The sequence below is a fragment of the Brienomyrus brachyistius genome, chromosome 13 (genome assembly GCF_023856365.1).
Source record: "Brienomyrus brachyistius isolate T26 chromosome 13, BBRACH_0.4, whole genome shotgun sequence".
Taxonomy (NCBI): domain Eukaryota; kingdom Metazoa; phylum Chordata; class Actinopteri; order Osteoglossiformes; family Mormyridae; genus Brienomyrus; species Brienomyrus brachyistius.
In genome coordinates this window covers 6,170,359-6,186,080 of record NC_064545.1, presented here as the reverse complement: position 1 = coordinate 6,186,080, position 15,722 = coordinate 6,170,359, and the positions used below count along the sequence as shown (strand labels likewise).

At 45.0% G+C, this 15,722-nt stretch overlaps 1 protein-coding gene across 2 annotated transcripts; it reads left to right on the top strand.

Annotated features, from left to right (window-relative positions):
* Positions 1–447: 447 nt before the first annotated feature.
* caprin1b (cell cycle associated protein 1b) lies at positions 448–15,530 on the top strand. 2 transcript variants are annotated; one of them, XM_048971995.1, is made up of 19 exons: positions 448–607; positions 1,715–1,891; positions 3,930–3,992; positions 4,119–4,205; positions 4,487–4,713; positions 5,433–5,515; positions 6,700–6,849; positions 6,941–6,993; positions 7,090–7,173; positions 7,709–7,891; positions 7,986–8,088; positions 8,220–8,281; positions 8,409–8,519; positions 8,662–8,805; positions 9,316–9,469; positions 10,969–11,157; positions 11,252–11,358; positions 12,045–12,105; positions 13,657–15,530. In XM_048971995.1, exons 2-19 carry the CDS (start codon positions 1,715–1,717, stop codon positions 13,719–13,721), a joined length of 2,103 nt encoding a protein of 700 aa, XP_048827952.1. In that variant the 5' UTR covers positions 448–607; the 3' UTR covers positions 13,722–15,530. The 2 variants fall into 2 exon arrangements, with proteins under 2 accessions (XP_048827952.1, XP_048827951.1); XM_048971994.1 differs by having other exon boundaries at positions 11,252–11,367.
* Positions 15,531–15,722: the final 192 nt, after the last annotated feature.

The following is a 15,722-nucleotide window of genomic DNA, read 5'->3' as shown; positions in this document are numbered from 1 at the left end:
ACGTGCGGACTTCTGCGCAACATCGTCAAATAGCACTCATGTATAATTTATCCAGCAATAACGACTGGGAACTAATTGCTCTACATTTATAACATTCGCTTCCTCTCAAGTTTGTACAGGTTTCAAATCTATTACAATGCAACATCTACCAGAAAATAACAATAAAACTCCAGCTTTGTGCCCGAGCCAGTCAGCTGGCTAAAATAGAAAATCATATCAAAGCGAATCATTGTGATGTTCACTGCATTTCCAGTTTTGTAAGTTCGTGTCCTTTGGCATGAAACCTTATTTTTAGATAGCTTATTAGTTTGCAGTCTTATCTGTTGTTTTTTTAAAGACACAAATAAATCTCAGCTCCTCTCGTGTAAGATTTGATAAGTTGCGTTTTCTCTCCTGTGCATAGGCAAATCTGAGACAGCTATGAAGAGGTCCTTCCTCCATATAAAGTGTTACTTCTGCTGTTAGTCTCTCTCAGTTGTCGGTGAGGCCGGCGGGGCGGATCCCACATAAATTTAGGAAACGAGAACATAAAGCGACACAAAAGCTTAGGCAAATTTTAATTAAATACTACCAGTCTTCTCCCCTGTGGACATACATAGTTTAAAAGGTAAGCGAATACGCTGAACTCACCACGAGTACTACACAGGTAGGCTGAGGTAACGTTAGCTAATTAGTTCGATAGCTAATTAGCTACCGAGCCACTGCAGTGAAACCAAAACCCCCATTTTGATGTCGCGACTTTTCATCTTAAACGAAAGGATATAATTAACAATTAAACTAATATTTAACTTTCAGAAGGACACACATCCGACTAATCTTCCGTTTACAGACGGTTAGCATGCTGCAAAAGTGGGTAGGTAATGCTAACAGTGAAAGTAAGCAGACGAATGAACTAGAATAAGTGGGTCTTAAGTGAACGGGGGTTGGGGAAGCTTTATTAAGTGAGTTTTCTCACAATGCCTGATACTTGGCGAGCAGGAGATGGGGGAAACGTTTAAGAAAAAATTCAGGGTTATTTCACTTGTTCTCTATGAACTTATTAGCTAAATAGCTAACTAATATTTTCGCCATCGGAGCGGCCCACTCATACTTACTGGTTACCCCTTTGATGTCATTTTATTTTATTGGTTACCATAGTTTATATTATTATCCAGAAAACATTGGCCTTTCTTTTTGAATGCAAGGATTTTACTGGGGAAACTCGAGCGGAATATTGCATCATGATGGGTTTGGTAGATCCTGGTTCACACGTTCAAGAAGAGTAATCGTGGTACAGAAAAGGAATTGATCTTTTTGCCTTGTTTCCGACCTGGTTGCGGCATTGCTGCTCAAGGGGTTCTTTGTTATGTTTCCAGTGCCTTGGTCGTCTGTGGAGCGCGGTGGTTCTGTCTGCAGCTGTCACTGTCATAGGCCCTCTTTCATTCAACTATATCAGGCTTGTAAAGAAAGCCCAACCTGAATAATCATTAATGTTCGGGATTTATGAAGAACAACATGCATAAGACGAGAACTTGTTATAGTTGTTTGGTAAGCTATACCTGGTAAGACGTTTAGCGACCTCCGTGATGTCCTGCCGGACGGGCCTCTGAGCTTTCTAGAACGTGTGCATCGGTGCCCAGTGCTGCATCTGCTTTAATGTGCATTGTCGATGCCAGAAGTTTCCGACACAATTGCTCATGATGACAATCTGTTTTCACGCTGACCTAAACCACAGATGCCCTCAGCGACTATTGGCAACCGGGCTGTACAGTCCTCCAGTCCAGAGGTGGGGTCCGCTCCTGGATCGATGGGCCAGCTCACCGTGACCGCTCAGTATTCCGAAGCCACAGAGGCTATGAAGCAAGTGCTGGGTGTCATCGACAAGAAAGTCCGCAACATGGAAAAGAAGAAGGTAACAGGCCTTTCGGGTCTTAACGTTACTACATGAATTGTCCTTTTTAGAGCTGGTAATTTGTGGAAATCTGGGGAATTAAAAACTTTGCTAGCCATCTGTGCTGTGAGGATATTAATATTAAATGTAAGGATGATCCCGGATTGCTGATCATTTTTGGGGCGTAGTTGCTTATCCTCCTCTTGGCACAATGAATTCTTCACGGTCAGTTTTAAATGCTGTAATCCTTCTGACTGTGTGGTAAGCAGAAGTCAGTCTGAAGAGAGTGTTAATTTTGGGAAGTTTGTTTCCTTTCCAAGCGACGTTGTGAAATACACAAGGCTGTCTGATATATAAGCCTTCTTATCAGGGAAATGGAGATTTCACCTCCGAGCCGGATGTCTGACAAGGAAAGTTGACTATTTAAAGTGCAAGTTGAAGGATAAATTGCCTTTATTTAGATCTTCGCTACAATTTTGTATATGCAAGAGAAATATTGTGGGTTGTGAAATAACAGATCATTGGTAATTAGATCCACAAATTGTTTAATTTGTAAATATTTGGTATTTTCTAATGGAAATAACGAGGCCTCTGAAGAGGAAGGCTAGGCTTGCAGATGAGTAATATGTTTATCGAGAGATGAAGTGGTAATGAGATATTTGTAAAATTACGGGACGTTTGGCAGGCCAGTAATGCTGTTTATTGTTATGGCTGTCAGGTTGCGCTCGTAAAAACCCACTTTAAACGAGTTGGGTCAAAGTTTTATCACTTCAGGCCACCTTTAGTATTAGGCTTCCAAGTTTATTTTTTCAAAATGACTTGAATTCATCTGCATTTGAACAAGTTTGTTTGTCGAGTTTTCGTTAGCATTGAGTCAGTTCTATCAACACGATTTGTGTATGCATTTGACGAAGTGATCTTTGCTCCGTTTCATGCGTATTGTTTAAGAAAGGCCGAATTTCCACTATTATTGCAGTATTTCTGCATCTCCCCGTGGAATATTTGGGCTAAGCATTGTCGCGACTCGTGGACGGCAGACATGGTTTGCAGCTAATATGGCGGCCATGGCGAATATCAGCTCGGGACTGAAGTCGGCCTGTCTGGTTCAGAGCACATTGCGGAACACCGACGCGTAGCTGACCGCCGTCCTCGGTCCCGTCGCTTTCTCCGGTTTTGCCGAACTTGTTGCAGAATGATTATCCGTTTTGGACAAATGTTGTCCTGTAACGAGCAATGGCAGCTTTGCGCCAGGATTTTCTTGGAAATGTGGATCACCACGCGTTTCCTTGTTACCTCAAAATAGAGCGCAAAAGTCTGCCCGCTGCTCGTATAAACTTAGGTGTATTTGGGGCATAAATTAAAGCATCGGGTGGAACTTGCTCTGGATGTCATTTTGTTGCGATTGCCTGACGCCGGATTTAAAACCATGTACAATGCGGTCTCTGAAGAGTAGACACACTTGCAAAACCGTTTTCTTGTGTCATTTCTTGTGCGGTGATCTGTTCCGGTTTTTAAGCGCAGTGTCTTACGTTTTCCTAAGTGCCGCAGTTTTTCAGGGGAGTTGTATTGCGTTAACATTGACTCTGTGGCGCGCTCCTTGCATGCTTTGCAGATGTTTTTCCTCCGAGGTGCATGAAGGCAGGCTTGCATTTGATTTCGCAGTCCTCTTACTTTTTTTATGTTAAGTAATTGTGTAGTAAACTTCATGGTCATATTGTGGTTTTGGATGAGGCTGCTTGGTCTTGAGTTTGCGAGATGTTGACAAGGATCCTTTGAAAAGTGAGTGCTGAGATACCTTCAGGGTACACAGTGAACATGGTGACTTCAACCATGTTGTCCTTGGCTACCTGTTGCTGTTTAGTCCCCGATTCTCTAATAGACTGCATACATTCAGACGTTTGAATTTTGGGGCAGTTTGGCGGTTTGATTTTGGCTAATAAGCTAAGACTTGACATTGGGGCTTCTAGAAAAAGGAAACATTTTGCAAAAGACAAGTTTTATGTAGGTTAAACTGGGCATGTTGCAGGTTTGCTAAAGAGATTTACGATTTTTACCGCAGGGCAAACTGGACGACTATCAAGCAAAGAAGAACAAGGGAGAACGTCTGAACCACGATCAGTTGGTATGTATGTGCTGTGTTATGGTTTTACGCTTTTGGGAATGCAGGTTAATTATCTAGTGTGGCCTTCACTACAGACCAGGCAGACTTGCAATAATACTGTATGTACCGCTCCATGTTCTTTTGAAGGAAGCCTTGTCAAAGTTCCAGGAAGTGGTGAATAACCTAGAGTTTGCTCGGGAATTGCAGAAGAGCTTCCTAACACTTGGTCAAGATGTAAGTAAATATGTTCTGAAGGGATTTTTTCTGCTTTTTCTCTGTGTGTAACGTTATGTTGCTGAATCAGTTTCCCCCTTAGTATACTGATGAAGTGGATCCTGATTTTTATTTTTTTTTAATTTCAGCTTCTCTAAATCTACTTCACTCTTTGGGGATGATGTGGTAGCTTAATTTCAGAGCCTTGCTTTATGGCTGGACCTTTTACTGCCTTGTAAGGATGACTCATTTGGCACAGTGGTGTGTCCTCTTGCCCCATGGCTGTAACTTGACCCACGCAGATCCAGAAAGCGGTGAAGAAGGCCGCACGCCGGGAACAGCTGCAGCGCGAGGAGGCTGAACAGAAGAGGCTCAAGACCCTTCTGGAGCTGCAGTTCATTCTGGACAAGCTGGGCGACGAAAGCGTGCGGCAGGAGCTGAAGCAGGTTTCCCTGCTCGTGGATGAGGACCTCGCCGCCATAGACGAGTTCTACAAGCTAGTGGGGCCAGAACGAAACCAAAATGTCCGGTGAGGCTCGTGTCGGCATGGAAGCAGTTGGCGAACATTACTTAGGGTCGGGTGTCCTTATATTTCCGATAAATATTTCTGCAGTCGGCTCAATCTGAAGATTAAGCTGCAGGAATTTTTCTTAAGATGTAAATCTGCTCTGCACTGATTTCTGGGTATATTCTTATGTAGTCTGTTGCGTAACTTGAACCAAGTCTGATTTAAACAGAAGTGGTGCGTTCAGTTTGCAGGAGGAGCCAGTCAGTACCAAAGGTAGCCCAGATAAAATATCAATTAGCTGGTGAACCATAGAACAGCTCTCGTAACTTGACGTGCAGATTTAGTTTGCCATTTATGTGCAAGTATTGCATGCTTGAACTCTGGCTGGCTAGTTAGCCTCTTATCTGTACTTTCTGCCAAGGAATTGTAAGTCCTTGTATAGAGGTTGAGTAATAAGGGCTAGAGGCTGGTCTGAGACTTCAAGTGATATATTGTAAGTTCTGCTCATCGATAATGATGCAACATTTAATAAAGTAATGTGGTGTCATAAAGGCCCAATAACACTCTGGTCTTGAATGTTCATGATGTGATGTTTTTGCTGACTGGTCACCCATCTCTTCCCCCCCCCCCCCACAACTGCCAGTCAGAATTCAATGTTTTTTGTTTTTTCTTTCTTTGGGAGGTTGTGACTTTGCAGGAAGGAGAGACAAACCACTCAAGCATGTCATGTCTTCTTGCAGGCTGATGGACCAGTATGAACAGGCATCTCAGCACTTCTGGGAACTGCTGGAGGGCAGAGACAAGGCAGTGGTTGGTACCACATGTAAGTCGTCATTTTGTCATTGTCTTGCATATATTGATTCTGTTTTTCCCTGGAATGTTCTGAAGTTTGAACCTTATTGCTCTGCCTGTGAAGGGTGGCCTTGTACAGTATGGTGACTTCCCGTTGTGATCGCCATACTAGGAGATTTACTGGAGGTATTTGACGCGCAGTACAGCAGACAGCTTGTGACCGAACGACCATAAAAACCTTCAGTAAAACCCCCTGCTAAGCTTGTCGAGCTATGTGGCATACAGTGGCAGGACTTCAGTCCGTCAGTTCGCCCTCGGCCCCTTCCAAAAAAGCAGGCCTGTCGGCCATCTTTGGAGGGCCTTCTCAGAGGCTGTATAGTTGAAATGGGGATTGGTGTGGTGAATCCCCGAGTTTGGGGGACAGTGTACTGCTGCGATCTGCCGCTGGGCTGAATGCTGACGGGCCTCTTCCTGACTCAGCAGCAGGGCAGTCTGCCAGTTTCCTGCCTTAGGTGGCCAGCCCAGAGAGCCTGTTCTCTGGGGACTGCCAGTCCAGCACTCTGGAATGTTGTGGGCGACAGCAGCCAGGCTGGGAGCTGCCAGCTGGGCCCCGGCTGCGTGCCCTCTTCCCAGCCCACATGGTGTATACCTATTCACATTCCAGAGGTGCCTTGGCAGGTGCTCGTGTGACAAGATGGCCCAGTCAGAATATAAATATGTACTGTCAAACTGGTTCTGGTGGCGGAGCAGTCTGACACTTGGGCAGCTCTTGTAGGTGTTGCTTGTTGGCCCACAAACGTGAATACAGAAATACTCTGGATTTGAAGCATTATACCTGTTCCTGCGTTTCACAGAACTGAGGGCCACTTGTGATTAACTGGATTCCTGTCAATTTCCGTTTTGTCATTTGCGTTGTCAGGGAATTATCGGGGAACCTATACAAACCCAGGAAAAGGGAAGGGGAGCCCACTGACATTCGTGAATAGCAGTGTCAGTGTTAAAGCTAAATACAAGTGAATTTTACAATCCATAGACCTCAATCAGATGATATCTTCTGGTGACGAAGATCTTTCCAAAAACATGCGTGGTACTTCAAGCCACCAGTCCAGAAAATGTTGAGTCTTGTTGATTGCATGTTTGGCTGTGGAGTTGCGCTTCGGGCTGTCTTTGGTAATGCCTGCGCAGACCTCATGGTTTATACCGGTCTGTTTGCAGACAAAGCACTGAAGGATACCCTTGACAAGCTTCTGCTGAGCGGCTACTTCGACAAAGCTCATGACCACCAGAATGGCCTATGCGAAGAGGGCGAGGAGCAGCTGCCTGCACCAGAGTCTTCGGAGGGGGAGGAACCGCATACAGAGCCAGGTAACGTCGCCCCTGTCCGCCTTTAATAGGAACTTGTTTACTACAGTATGTGACTGAGTCATCAATTGTGTTTATATAAACCTCTTTCCAGAAGGTGAGGTTGTGGAAGATTACGCAGAGCCAATTGAAGTGGAAGCGACAGAGGTGAGTTTCAGATTTTTCTTTTTGGCCTTTTGCTTCTTTGAAATTAATATTTTTGTACATCTTGGTGTGGGTCATGCTTACAACTTTGTTTTGTAGTTTGTAAACAGACAGTTCATTCCAGAAGCCACCTACAGCAACACTGACAAAGAGCAAGGAGAGGAGTGGAATACAGAATCAGAAGTATGTATCAATAAAATAACTGGTATGACAGCAGTTTAATGCTGTTTCCCAACCTGATCCTCGGGGACTCGCAGCCGGTCCACGTTTTTGCTCCCTCCCAGCTCCCCGCCAGACAGTCCACACTTTGCTACAGGGAGCTGGGCTGTAACAAAAACGTGGACTGTCTATAGGTTCCCGAGGCCTGGATTGGGAAACACTGGTTAATGTATCAAACTATATGATTTTGTCGTATGCGACTGCTATGTAAATGGGTCATTTTCCATAGATCAGGGGTGTCTAATCTTATCGGCAAAGGGCCGGTGTTTATGCGGGTTTTCACTGCAACTTCCTAATTAGACTACTAATTAGAGGACTGACTGGCTGAAGTGTCCTCACACTTGGGTTTGAACAGCTGACCTACAGGTTACCCCAAAAACCTGCGGACACACCGACCCTTTGTGGATAAGGTTGGACACCCCTGCCATAGATGCAAGAATTATCACACATGGTTGTGAATGCATTTTTTTTTTTTTTCTTTAAATCCTTTGTTCTGCAGGCAGTCAGTGCTCTGCAGCAGCCCCCCCCAGTGCCCACAACCCCTTCCCCTGCCATACCCGACGCACACACCCTCGCCACAGTGACTCCTGTGGCCCCCATGCCCTCAGCTGACCCTGTGGTCAGGAAGCAGGCTGTGCAAGACCTCATGGCACAGATGCAAGGGCCCTACAACTTCATGCAGGTGAGAGGTTGCTCCTGAACCTACGACCACCCGATCCCATCTGCGTCCCTTGTGAAGTCACCCTAATAGTGCTCTGTGGATTCAAATCCCTCAGGACTCAATGCTGGAGTTTGATAGTCAGACCATAGATCCTGCCATTGTGTCGGCACAGCCCTTAAAGCCCAGTATGGACCTGCCTCAGATGGTGTGTCCGCCTGGTAAGTGCCGTTTCATCTGACATCCTCGGCAGCATGTTGGAAGTGCTGTGCGTATTTAGGACTCTTGCATTGCATTGTGTTTAATGGAATGTTCATTTAATGTGAGCCACCCCCTCACCAATGTTTTACAGTACATCAAGACTCCCGACTTGCACAACCCAACACAGTTCCTGTACAGCCAGAGCCAACGCAAGTAAGTCTTCACTGTTCTTCAGTTATGAAGGATCCAGTTCTTTTCTGTATGTAGTGACATCCACTGGCATGAAAGCTTTTATCTGAGTTAGGTGTCTTGGATTTGACCCCCCCCCACCCCCACCCAGGTCCCAATGGTTTCCCCCACACCTGAAGCATTTTCCACAACACCACCCCTCTACCAATCCACACATCCAACAGATCCCAGACCACCAACAGATGCTATTGACCCCCTCCAGGTACCGTGTGTGTGTGCGCGTCCTGCTGCTCCCTCCAGATCCATGTTTCCTCTCCAACTGATCAGTTTTGTCCTCCGCATGTCCGTGTGACTCGCTTTGACTGCCTGCTGACCCTGCCCCACCTGCGCTCCCGTTCCACCAGGCCTCCATGTCTCTCTCGTCCGAGCCATCGCCCCCCTCGTCCCTTCCGGCCGCCTCGCAGCCCCAGGTGTTCCAGCCAGTCTCGAAACCCCTCCACAGCAGCGGCATCAACGTCAATGCAGCCCCATTCCAGTCTATGCAGACAGTAGGCGTCCTGACCCGACCCCAGTCATGTGATCATGATTGACTTTGCTGTCCATGCACCCCGCTTTTGATCTCAATGTGCTTTAAAGGGGAATTCCACCCAAAAATTAGTTTTTTGCTTCATTGAGCTTTATTTAAAGTATGCTGCGCATGCCTTGAGCTAGTAACTTTCATTATGACATCACCATAGATTTTGCTGTTGAAATTGTATAATGTGCATGCTTGGGCAGGTGATCCATCAAGTATCGCATTGACTTGGGCCTTTTTGTTTTCTGTCACCAAGAGAAAGTAGTGGTGCTGTGGTGTATATGGATAACTGTGTGGAATGTATGTATCTAACAAAAGGATTTGTGGGTTTGAAATCTGTGTGGAATATACCCCCTTTACAACATTTAACTAGATCTTGTATGGTGTGCGCATGGTGTACCCTTTGCAAGTTGTCTTAGTCATAAATATCTTAAACCTGCTTGGTCAGCAATATTTTTCAAAAGTTCCTTGTCCTTCCCTGAAGGTGTTCAACCTCAACGCCCCCGTGCCCCCAACCAATGAGACGGAGGCGCTGAAACAACCAAGTCAGTACCCAAGTGGCTACAGCCCCGGCTTCAGTGGGCCGGTCCAGCATGCTGTGGAGCAGTCGGAGATGCAGCCGGAGTCTTTGCAGTCCGGTAAGGAAACGGGCCGACGACTCTGAAGGTGCTGGTCGGGAGAGGCAGGGTGGCCGCCTCTGTGTGGGGCCCTATGATCGGCAGATCGCCACTTCGAGCCCCCACTTTAGCAGAATAGTCACCTGTCCACTTGGTCCATGACCAAGCTCCTTGTCCCCCAGCTCCAGGGGTGCTGTATGCTGGCTGAGCTTGTGCCTTGTCCCCTGAGCACGTTCTATCCTGTCTGTGTCTCATGGAGGCCAGGATGATGTAGGCAATGAGAATTTCCCCCCACAGGGATTAGTATGGTGAAGTATCACTATCGTATTCTATAGACTGGTTTGGGAAATGTTCCATGTGGTTTGTGATGGGTTCACATGGCTGGTGCTGGTATCAAATGGCCGGCGTTACCGGGAAGGCTGGTAAGGGTCCACTGCAGAGCTGGGAAGCCTGTTCTCTGGGGAGTGACACTGCTGCAGTGTCGGTGGAACCAGTGGCCTGTGCAGGGCTGCCTTGGGGCTGTCGCTGCGTCAGCATGGGCTTGGGGAGTCCGGATCTGTTCGGCTGCCTCTCCTTGTGCCGAGAGGCGGCTCTTCCTTGTTACTTTGTCCTAATAATGTATCATTTTGTAAAAATTGTCTTATTTGAGGATACATTTGGAAGCAAACATTTGAAATTTGTCCACCCCTGCTCTACCAGGATAATCTTATCCAGAAAGGGCTATTATGTATACTGGTTTTCACTGCAACTCCTTAGATTTCTACTTAGAGGACTGATTGGCTGAAGAGTCCTCACACATGGGTTTGAACAGCTGGCCTAAAGATTATTCTAAAAACCTGCACACCCTTTGCGGATAACATTACCCACCCCTGTAGTAAAACATTTTATACCAGGTTCATATGGCTTATCCACTGTAATGGTGATTTGCAGTTGGTATGTAGGCATGTTCTATGTAATATCCATCTGTGACAACTTATCCTAATCAGGGTCTCTGCTGCTTGGAGTCCAGCCCAGGCACAGGGCACAAGGCTGGAATGCACCCTGGATGGGATGCCAATCCAGTCTGTGCACACAGTCCTACAATATGTGCAATTTAGAGATGCCAGTTAACCTAACTGCAGGTGTCCGGACTGTGGGAGGAAACTGTAGTGTGAACACAACACATACAACCCATCTGAATTAGTTTGCTTTATGCAGATGGCTTTAATTGGCATTAAAGGATCTTGCTGGATAGATGGAACACAGGAATACAGTTACACTTTTCAGTCCAGTTTGTCGCATTACTAAGTTGGATTAATTCTAAATGCAGGCTCAGCTCGGCACTGGAGTCCTTTAATTCATGCTGAAAGCATTTTCCAGGATTTAATTGTGTAGTAACTCTGCTGAGCTTCAATGCAAATGCTGCCCACACACACACTCGTAATAAAAATCTTGTGTAATTCTTACAGTAATATTGTAGAAATGATTATGCTTACATTGTAACTTTGCTGCTGTCCCTTTGACTCTCCCAACCTACCCAGTTGTTGGTGCCTTCCACACCCAAGACCAAACCCTTTCCAGCGTGGGAGGCCACCAGCCCCCGCAGCAGGGGACAGGCTTCAGCAGGACAGGACAGTCCTTCTATAACAGCCGGGCCATACCTCGTGGTGTGCCCAGGAACTCCCGGGGGATGCTCAATGGCTACAGGGGGCCATCTAATGGCTTCAGAGGTATGGAGGCCGGACTCTCCGCTGCACCTTGTGCTGTCATTTGGATCTTTGCCATTGATGCTTGGGATTAAATTTTTTATTTTTTTTTTGCCAGGTGGATATGACGGGTACAGGCCTCCTTTCTCCAACACTCCCAGCAGCGGATACGGACAGCCGCAGTTCAGCACGCCGCGCGATTACTCCAGCAGCAGCTATCAGCGGGTAACACCTGTGCGTCGCGGCGCTAACGCTACCTAATGTCGGTCTGATTGTAGTTCATCGTCTTGAGCTGTGCAATATACACTACCAGTCAAATCTGTGCACATTTTCTACATGTGCATGTTCCTCACTTATTTACTAAAAATACTCGGTATTCTTTGCCATCAAATGAATTTACAGTACGTTAACCATTTCAGTTCCTTTATTAGCAAGAAACTGTCATCTTTGATTCATCAAAATAACCTCTAGCGATTATGACAGCAGAGTGAATTCGATGCATTCTTTCTACAAGGGACATTAAAAATTGTTCTGTTCCATGGAATGATAGTTAACAAGTGCATTTAAAGTTAAAGGACAGCGAAGAATTTGACACCATCCCCACACAAACAGTGCCAGACACGCACTGTTGCATGCTCCCATGTTATAAGGGAAACTGATTTGTATTACCAACTTTAAATAAAACCACTTTCTATATTTGGAGTTTTCAGAATTCGATTAGCATTTTGACTTGTCTGTTCTTCCTGGTTTTACCAAAAACTTGAGCACAATGTAAGCTGTGTTCAGCACAGTGCTGCTTGTTTACTGCGTGTCATTCTGCCTATGGGCTCAGTGTCAGTGAAATGGTTTCCGGTCATATCTCTTACTCTGACAGTGTTCCGCTCGCTGACTTGATGTGTCCGTTTCCTCAGGATGGATACCAGCAGAACTACAAGCGTGGTGCCGGACAGGGACCTCGAGGTTGTTCTCGAGGTAATGCCCAAGTGATGCGTTCCTAAGCGGCTTGCAGTCTGACATCTTAGGCCACCCGATTTTATATTTTCGAAATATAAAAATGCATTTGCCCCTTGCTCACATTTTGACCTTTTTGTTTTTCATCAATCCCCCTCCCCCTGGATTTTGAGAAGAGCCTAGTTTTGATGATATTAATCTTAAGTTTTAATGAGTCAAAACACATGCCAAGCTGAAATGATCAGCGTTGTGATTTTAAGCAAGCCTGTGTTTGGGAGGGGTATTCCTGTGAACTTGAAAGATTTTCATTAATTTATTTTTTTGTATAAAATGAACCAACCTGCCACTGCTGGTCCGATCCTGGGAGCACTTTTTTCCCCCCTCTTCCTCTGATCGCCCAGTTTATTTTGGTTATTCAGCGTTTAATTTTGGCTCTTAAAAGCATTTTTGTTACATTTTTAATCTCCCAGTTCAGTTTGTAAATTGATGTTGCTTCTTGAGAGAACGTTTCAATAAAGATGTGTTGCATTACCTGCTGTCTGCTGCTAGTTTCTTTTCATTGTCCTTGTTTCTCACTTTGGGGACCCCCCCCCCCCCCCCCACCATGTCTTGCTGTTTGCTGCTTTGTTTAGAGGGTGGGGGAGGCCAAGGCTTTGCTAGAGCAGGAGTCGTCTGCTTTCACGTTGCTGCTTTCTTGCCCTTTACTCCAGCAGGGTGTGAAGCTGTTACTCTTGCCCAAGGATCATGTCCCATTTTTGGGAAACCTTAGGACTTGGCATTAGCAGAGTTCTTTTAGGGGGGGCAGGATTTGAATTCCTTGGGCAACAGAACAGTACATGCCTACTCCCCAACCCGCCCCCATCTTTGTTCTGTGATGTGCACAGTTTTACGCTACTTTTCCTGCTTGAACCTAAACTTGATGCTCTAGCTGTTCAAAATGCAGACCCATACAAAAATGTTGTCTGTTTTGCTACCTGAGGTACAAATGCATCTTTAATATGAACCTCCACCCAACTCCCCAAACTCTTGACTTGGAGGTGTGTTCTTACTCACCAATACACCCTAATGCTCACGGTCAGGATTCTACCACGTTGTTGTGTTCAAAATAAGTCGATGTAATGGTATAACTAGATTCCTAAAGTTCTAATTGCACATGTGCTCAGGTTTATACTGATATTGCATGCTTGCTTTCTCGGCTTTAATGTATGGGCACAGTAGCAGTTTAATTTTTTATTTTAAGTTGACCTGTAAACTAGCTTTGCAGCAAAACCATAAAGTGCACCCCCACCCCAAGAGATATGGCTCTAGAATAGGCTGCCTAACACTGGTCCTAAGTTTCATAGGGTTAAGTAATGAAGCCCAACCATTCAACTGCAACCTACATAGATTACAGTGGTATGTATCCATGGTTCACTACAAATGAGTATGGATACTTGAACCCTTATACGAAAAAAATCAGTACAGTGGACTAAACAGCAGTCTACAACCAACCTTGCGGTTGAGTACTTTTGTGGATTTTTCACCAGTAATGCTGGGCCTGGCATTGATGTCGTGTCTGTGTTTGGGTTCCAGGTCGGGGGACACCATTCAAACCTGGCAGAGGGGTACCTCATGTGACTGCGCAACAGGCCAACTAACCCGGACTCCAGCACGAACCCCAGAGATGTCTGAATACCCCCCCCCCATCCCCAACAATATTCCCACCTCTGACACGTGTGTCTTCCTCAGCAAACCCTGCCCTTCTGGTCTTTACACATCGCTTTTGGAAGCTGAAATCGTGCTTGACTGGAGAGGAAATCGACCTACGATAGACATTTTCAAGGAAGGAGGGGCGGTTTAGTCTTTGAAGCCAAATCACCCTTAGTTTTCCTTCAATCCAAACCTTTATTGCTGTCCTGTGGTATTAGCCTTAAACACACCAATCAAGCAGGAGAATGTGCTTTTGCTGATGACTTGTAATTTCGGGGATTGCCTGGACCAGAGAATGAAGATCATCATAGGTGTGATGTAATTAGGGTTTTGAGGCCAAAGGTCACTTTAGGCCAGCATGCCACCCACTCTCTGATTTTGCTGCTTTCTCAGATGGAAGTATTTCTGTCAGGTCTCTCCGTCCCTTCTAACTCTGATGTGCTGATCCTGTGGACAAACGTTTACTGCACCCAAAAATTTGATTTGCTTGTACTAATACAGGAACTTGTACTGTGAAGAATCTCTACCAATTACAGCTCAATGAGTCACAATATGAAAGACTGTAGCGCAGTTTTGTTTTTCCCCCGGCACACTGCAGGTCGTATGCTCTATGATACAGGAAGTGAGGCACTTTAAAAGAAGATCACATCTTTCAACAAAATTCACCATTAGGCGAACTCTAGCACATAATTTTACAGACTTTTGCACTGAAGAAACCCTCTGTGTAGTAATTTGTGGTCTCCTGCTATAGAATGAAAATGGGGCCTGTAGGTTTTCTGTCCAGGAGGGACTGGTGGTTTTCTTGGTGTAACTTCATGTACGCCATCCCCATGGCTATACTCTGCTGGTTTGGAGAACTGCTACAGGTTGCATTGAGGTCCTTTCTACTTCACTGTCGACGACAAACATTTCTTTTTTGTTATACATCAAAAGAAAGGAGTAATATTTGGCATTTTATTTCTACTGAGGTGTCTACTCTGTTTTTAAAGTAGAATCAATTAACAGGGTCTGAATGATTCAACCACTATGAATATTGGCCTAGTTTATCCAAAAATAAACGAACAGTTTCCCCCTAACATGTAAAAGTCACTCTCCAATGACATGCGATTAATAAAAAATTTTAAGTAGTTGAGGGGAAAATGGAGAAATTGGAGCAGAACTGGAATTTCTTTGCTCTGTGTTTCCCCACGTGTCTCCATCACTGTGTCTTTGATGAAAAGGGAACAATGAACTGTAATTACTTCATCTGTGCCTGCTTAACTTTTTGGCTTTAATTGTGTATCAAGGTCTATCTGTGGTCCTTCAAATAACTGGGAAACATTTAAATATACGATACTGTATTTTCTTTTTATTTTGATGTAAACAACAGGTGACATTTTTTCTTTCCCATGACAGAAAGTGCCGAGCTCAAAGTAAAATTACACTGAAAACGGAAACACGGGAAGCTCTTGAATTCACAACATGATTGCTACAAGTGTCTTGACCTGGTTCTAATAGCACAAATGCCAGATAATGTATTATTATCACAGAACTGAGGAGATTGTTACCCAGTTACATATATGTGTGTGTGCTTCGGGTTGTGCGTTGTAGGGTAATCCTTAACTGGTGATTCCACCTTTGATTACCTCACAGTTTCCACTTCTGTAACTCCTGTTCGCTCTGTTTGGGGAATCCTTATGAATGCTGGTGTTTGGAGAGGACAAATAGATTTAATCTGTCTTCTGGTGTTAACAAAAATAAAAGTGTTTTGTACAATACATGCTATGTACCACAAAACATTAAATATAAAGCACCCCTTAGTGAGGAATTCTACAACATGAAATCTAGGAAGCTGAGGAGGCAGACATCACCATTTATTTTATATTTTACTATTTAAATTCATGATTTCAGGTATTTAAGTAAAGTATCAATTGGAGAGAGAAAGCTCAGGCTAGCCAAATTTATAACTA

What these genes read in the sequence shown, in the direction of transcription:
- caprin1b (XM_048971994.1), top strand. Translation starts at nt 1,715, where the DNA reads ATGCCCTCAGCGACTATTGGCAACCGGGCTGTACAGTCCTCCAGTCCA. An exon ending in GGAACCGCATACAGAGCCAG is followed by an intron (nt 6,850 to 6,940) that starts GTAACGTCGCCC and finishes ACCTCTTTCCAG; the next exon opens with AAGGTGAGGTTGTGGAAGAT. An exon ending in TCAGATGGTGTGTCCGCCTG is followed by an intron (nt 8,089 to 8,219) that starts GTAAGTGCCGTT and finishes AATGTTTTACAG; the next exon opens with TACATCAAGACTCCCGACTT.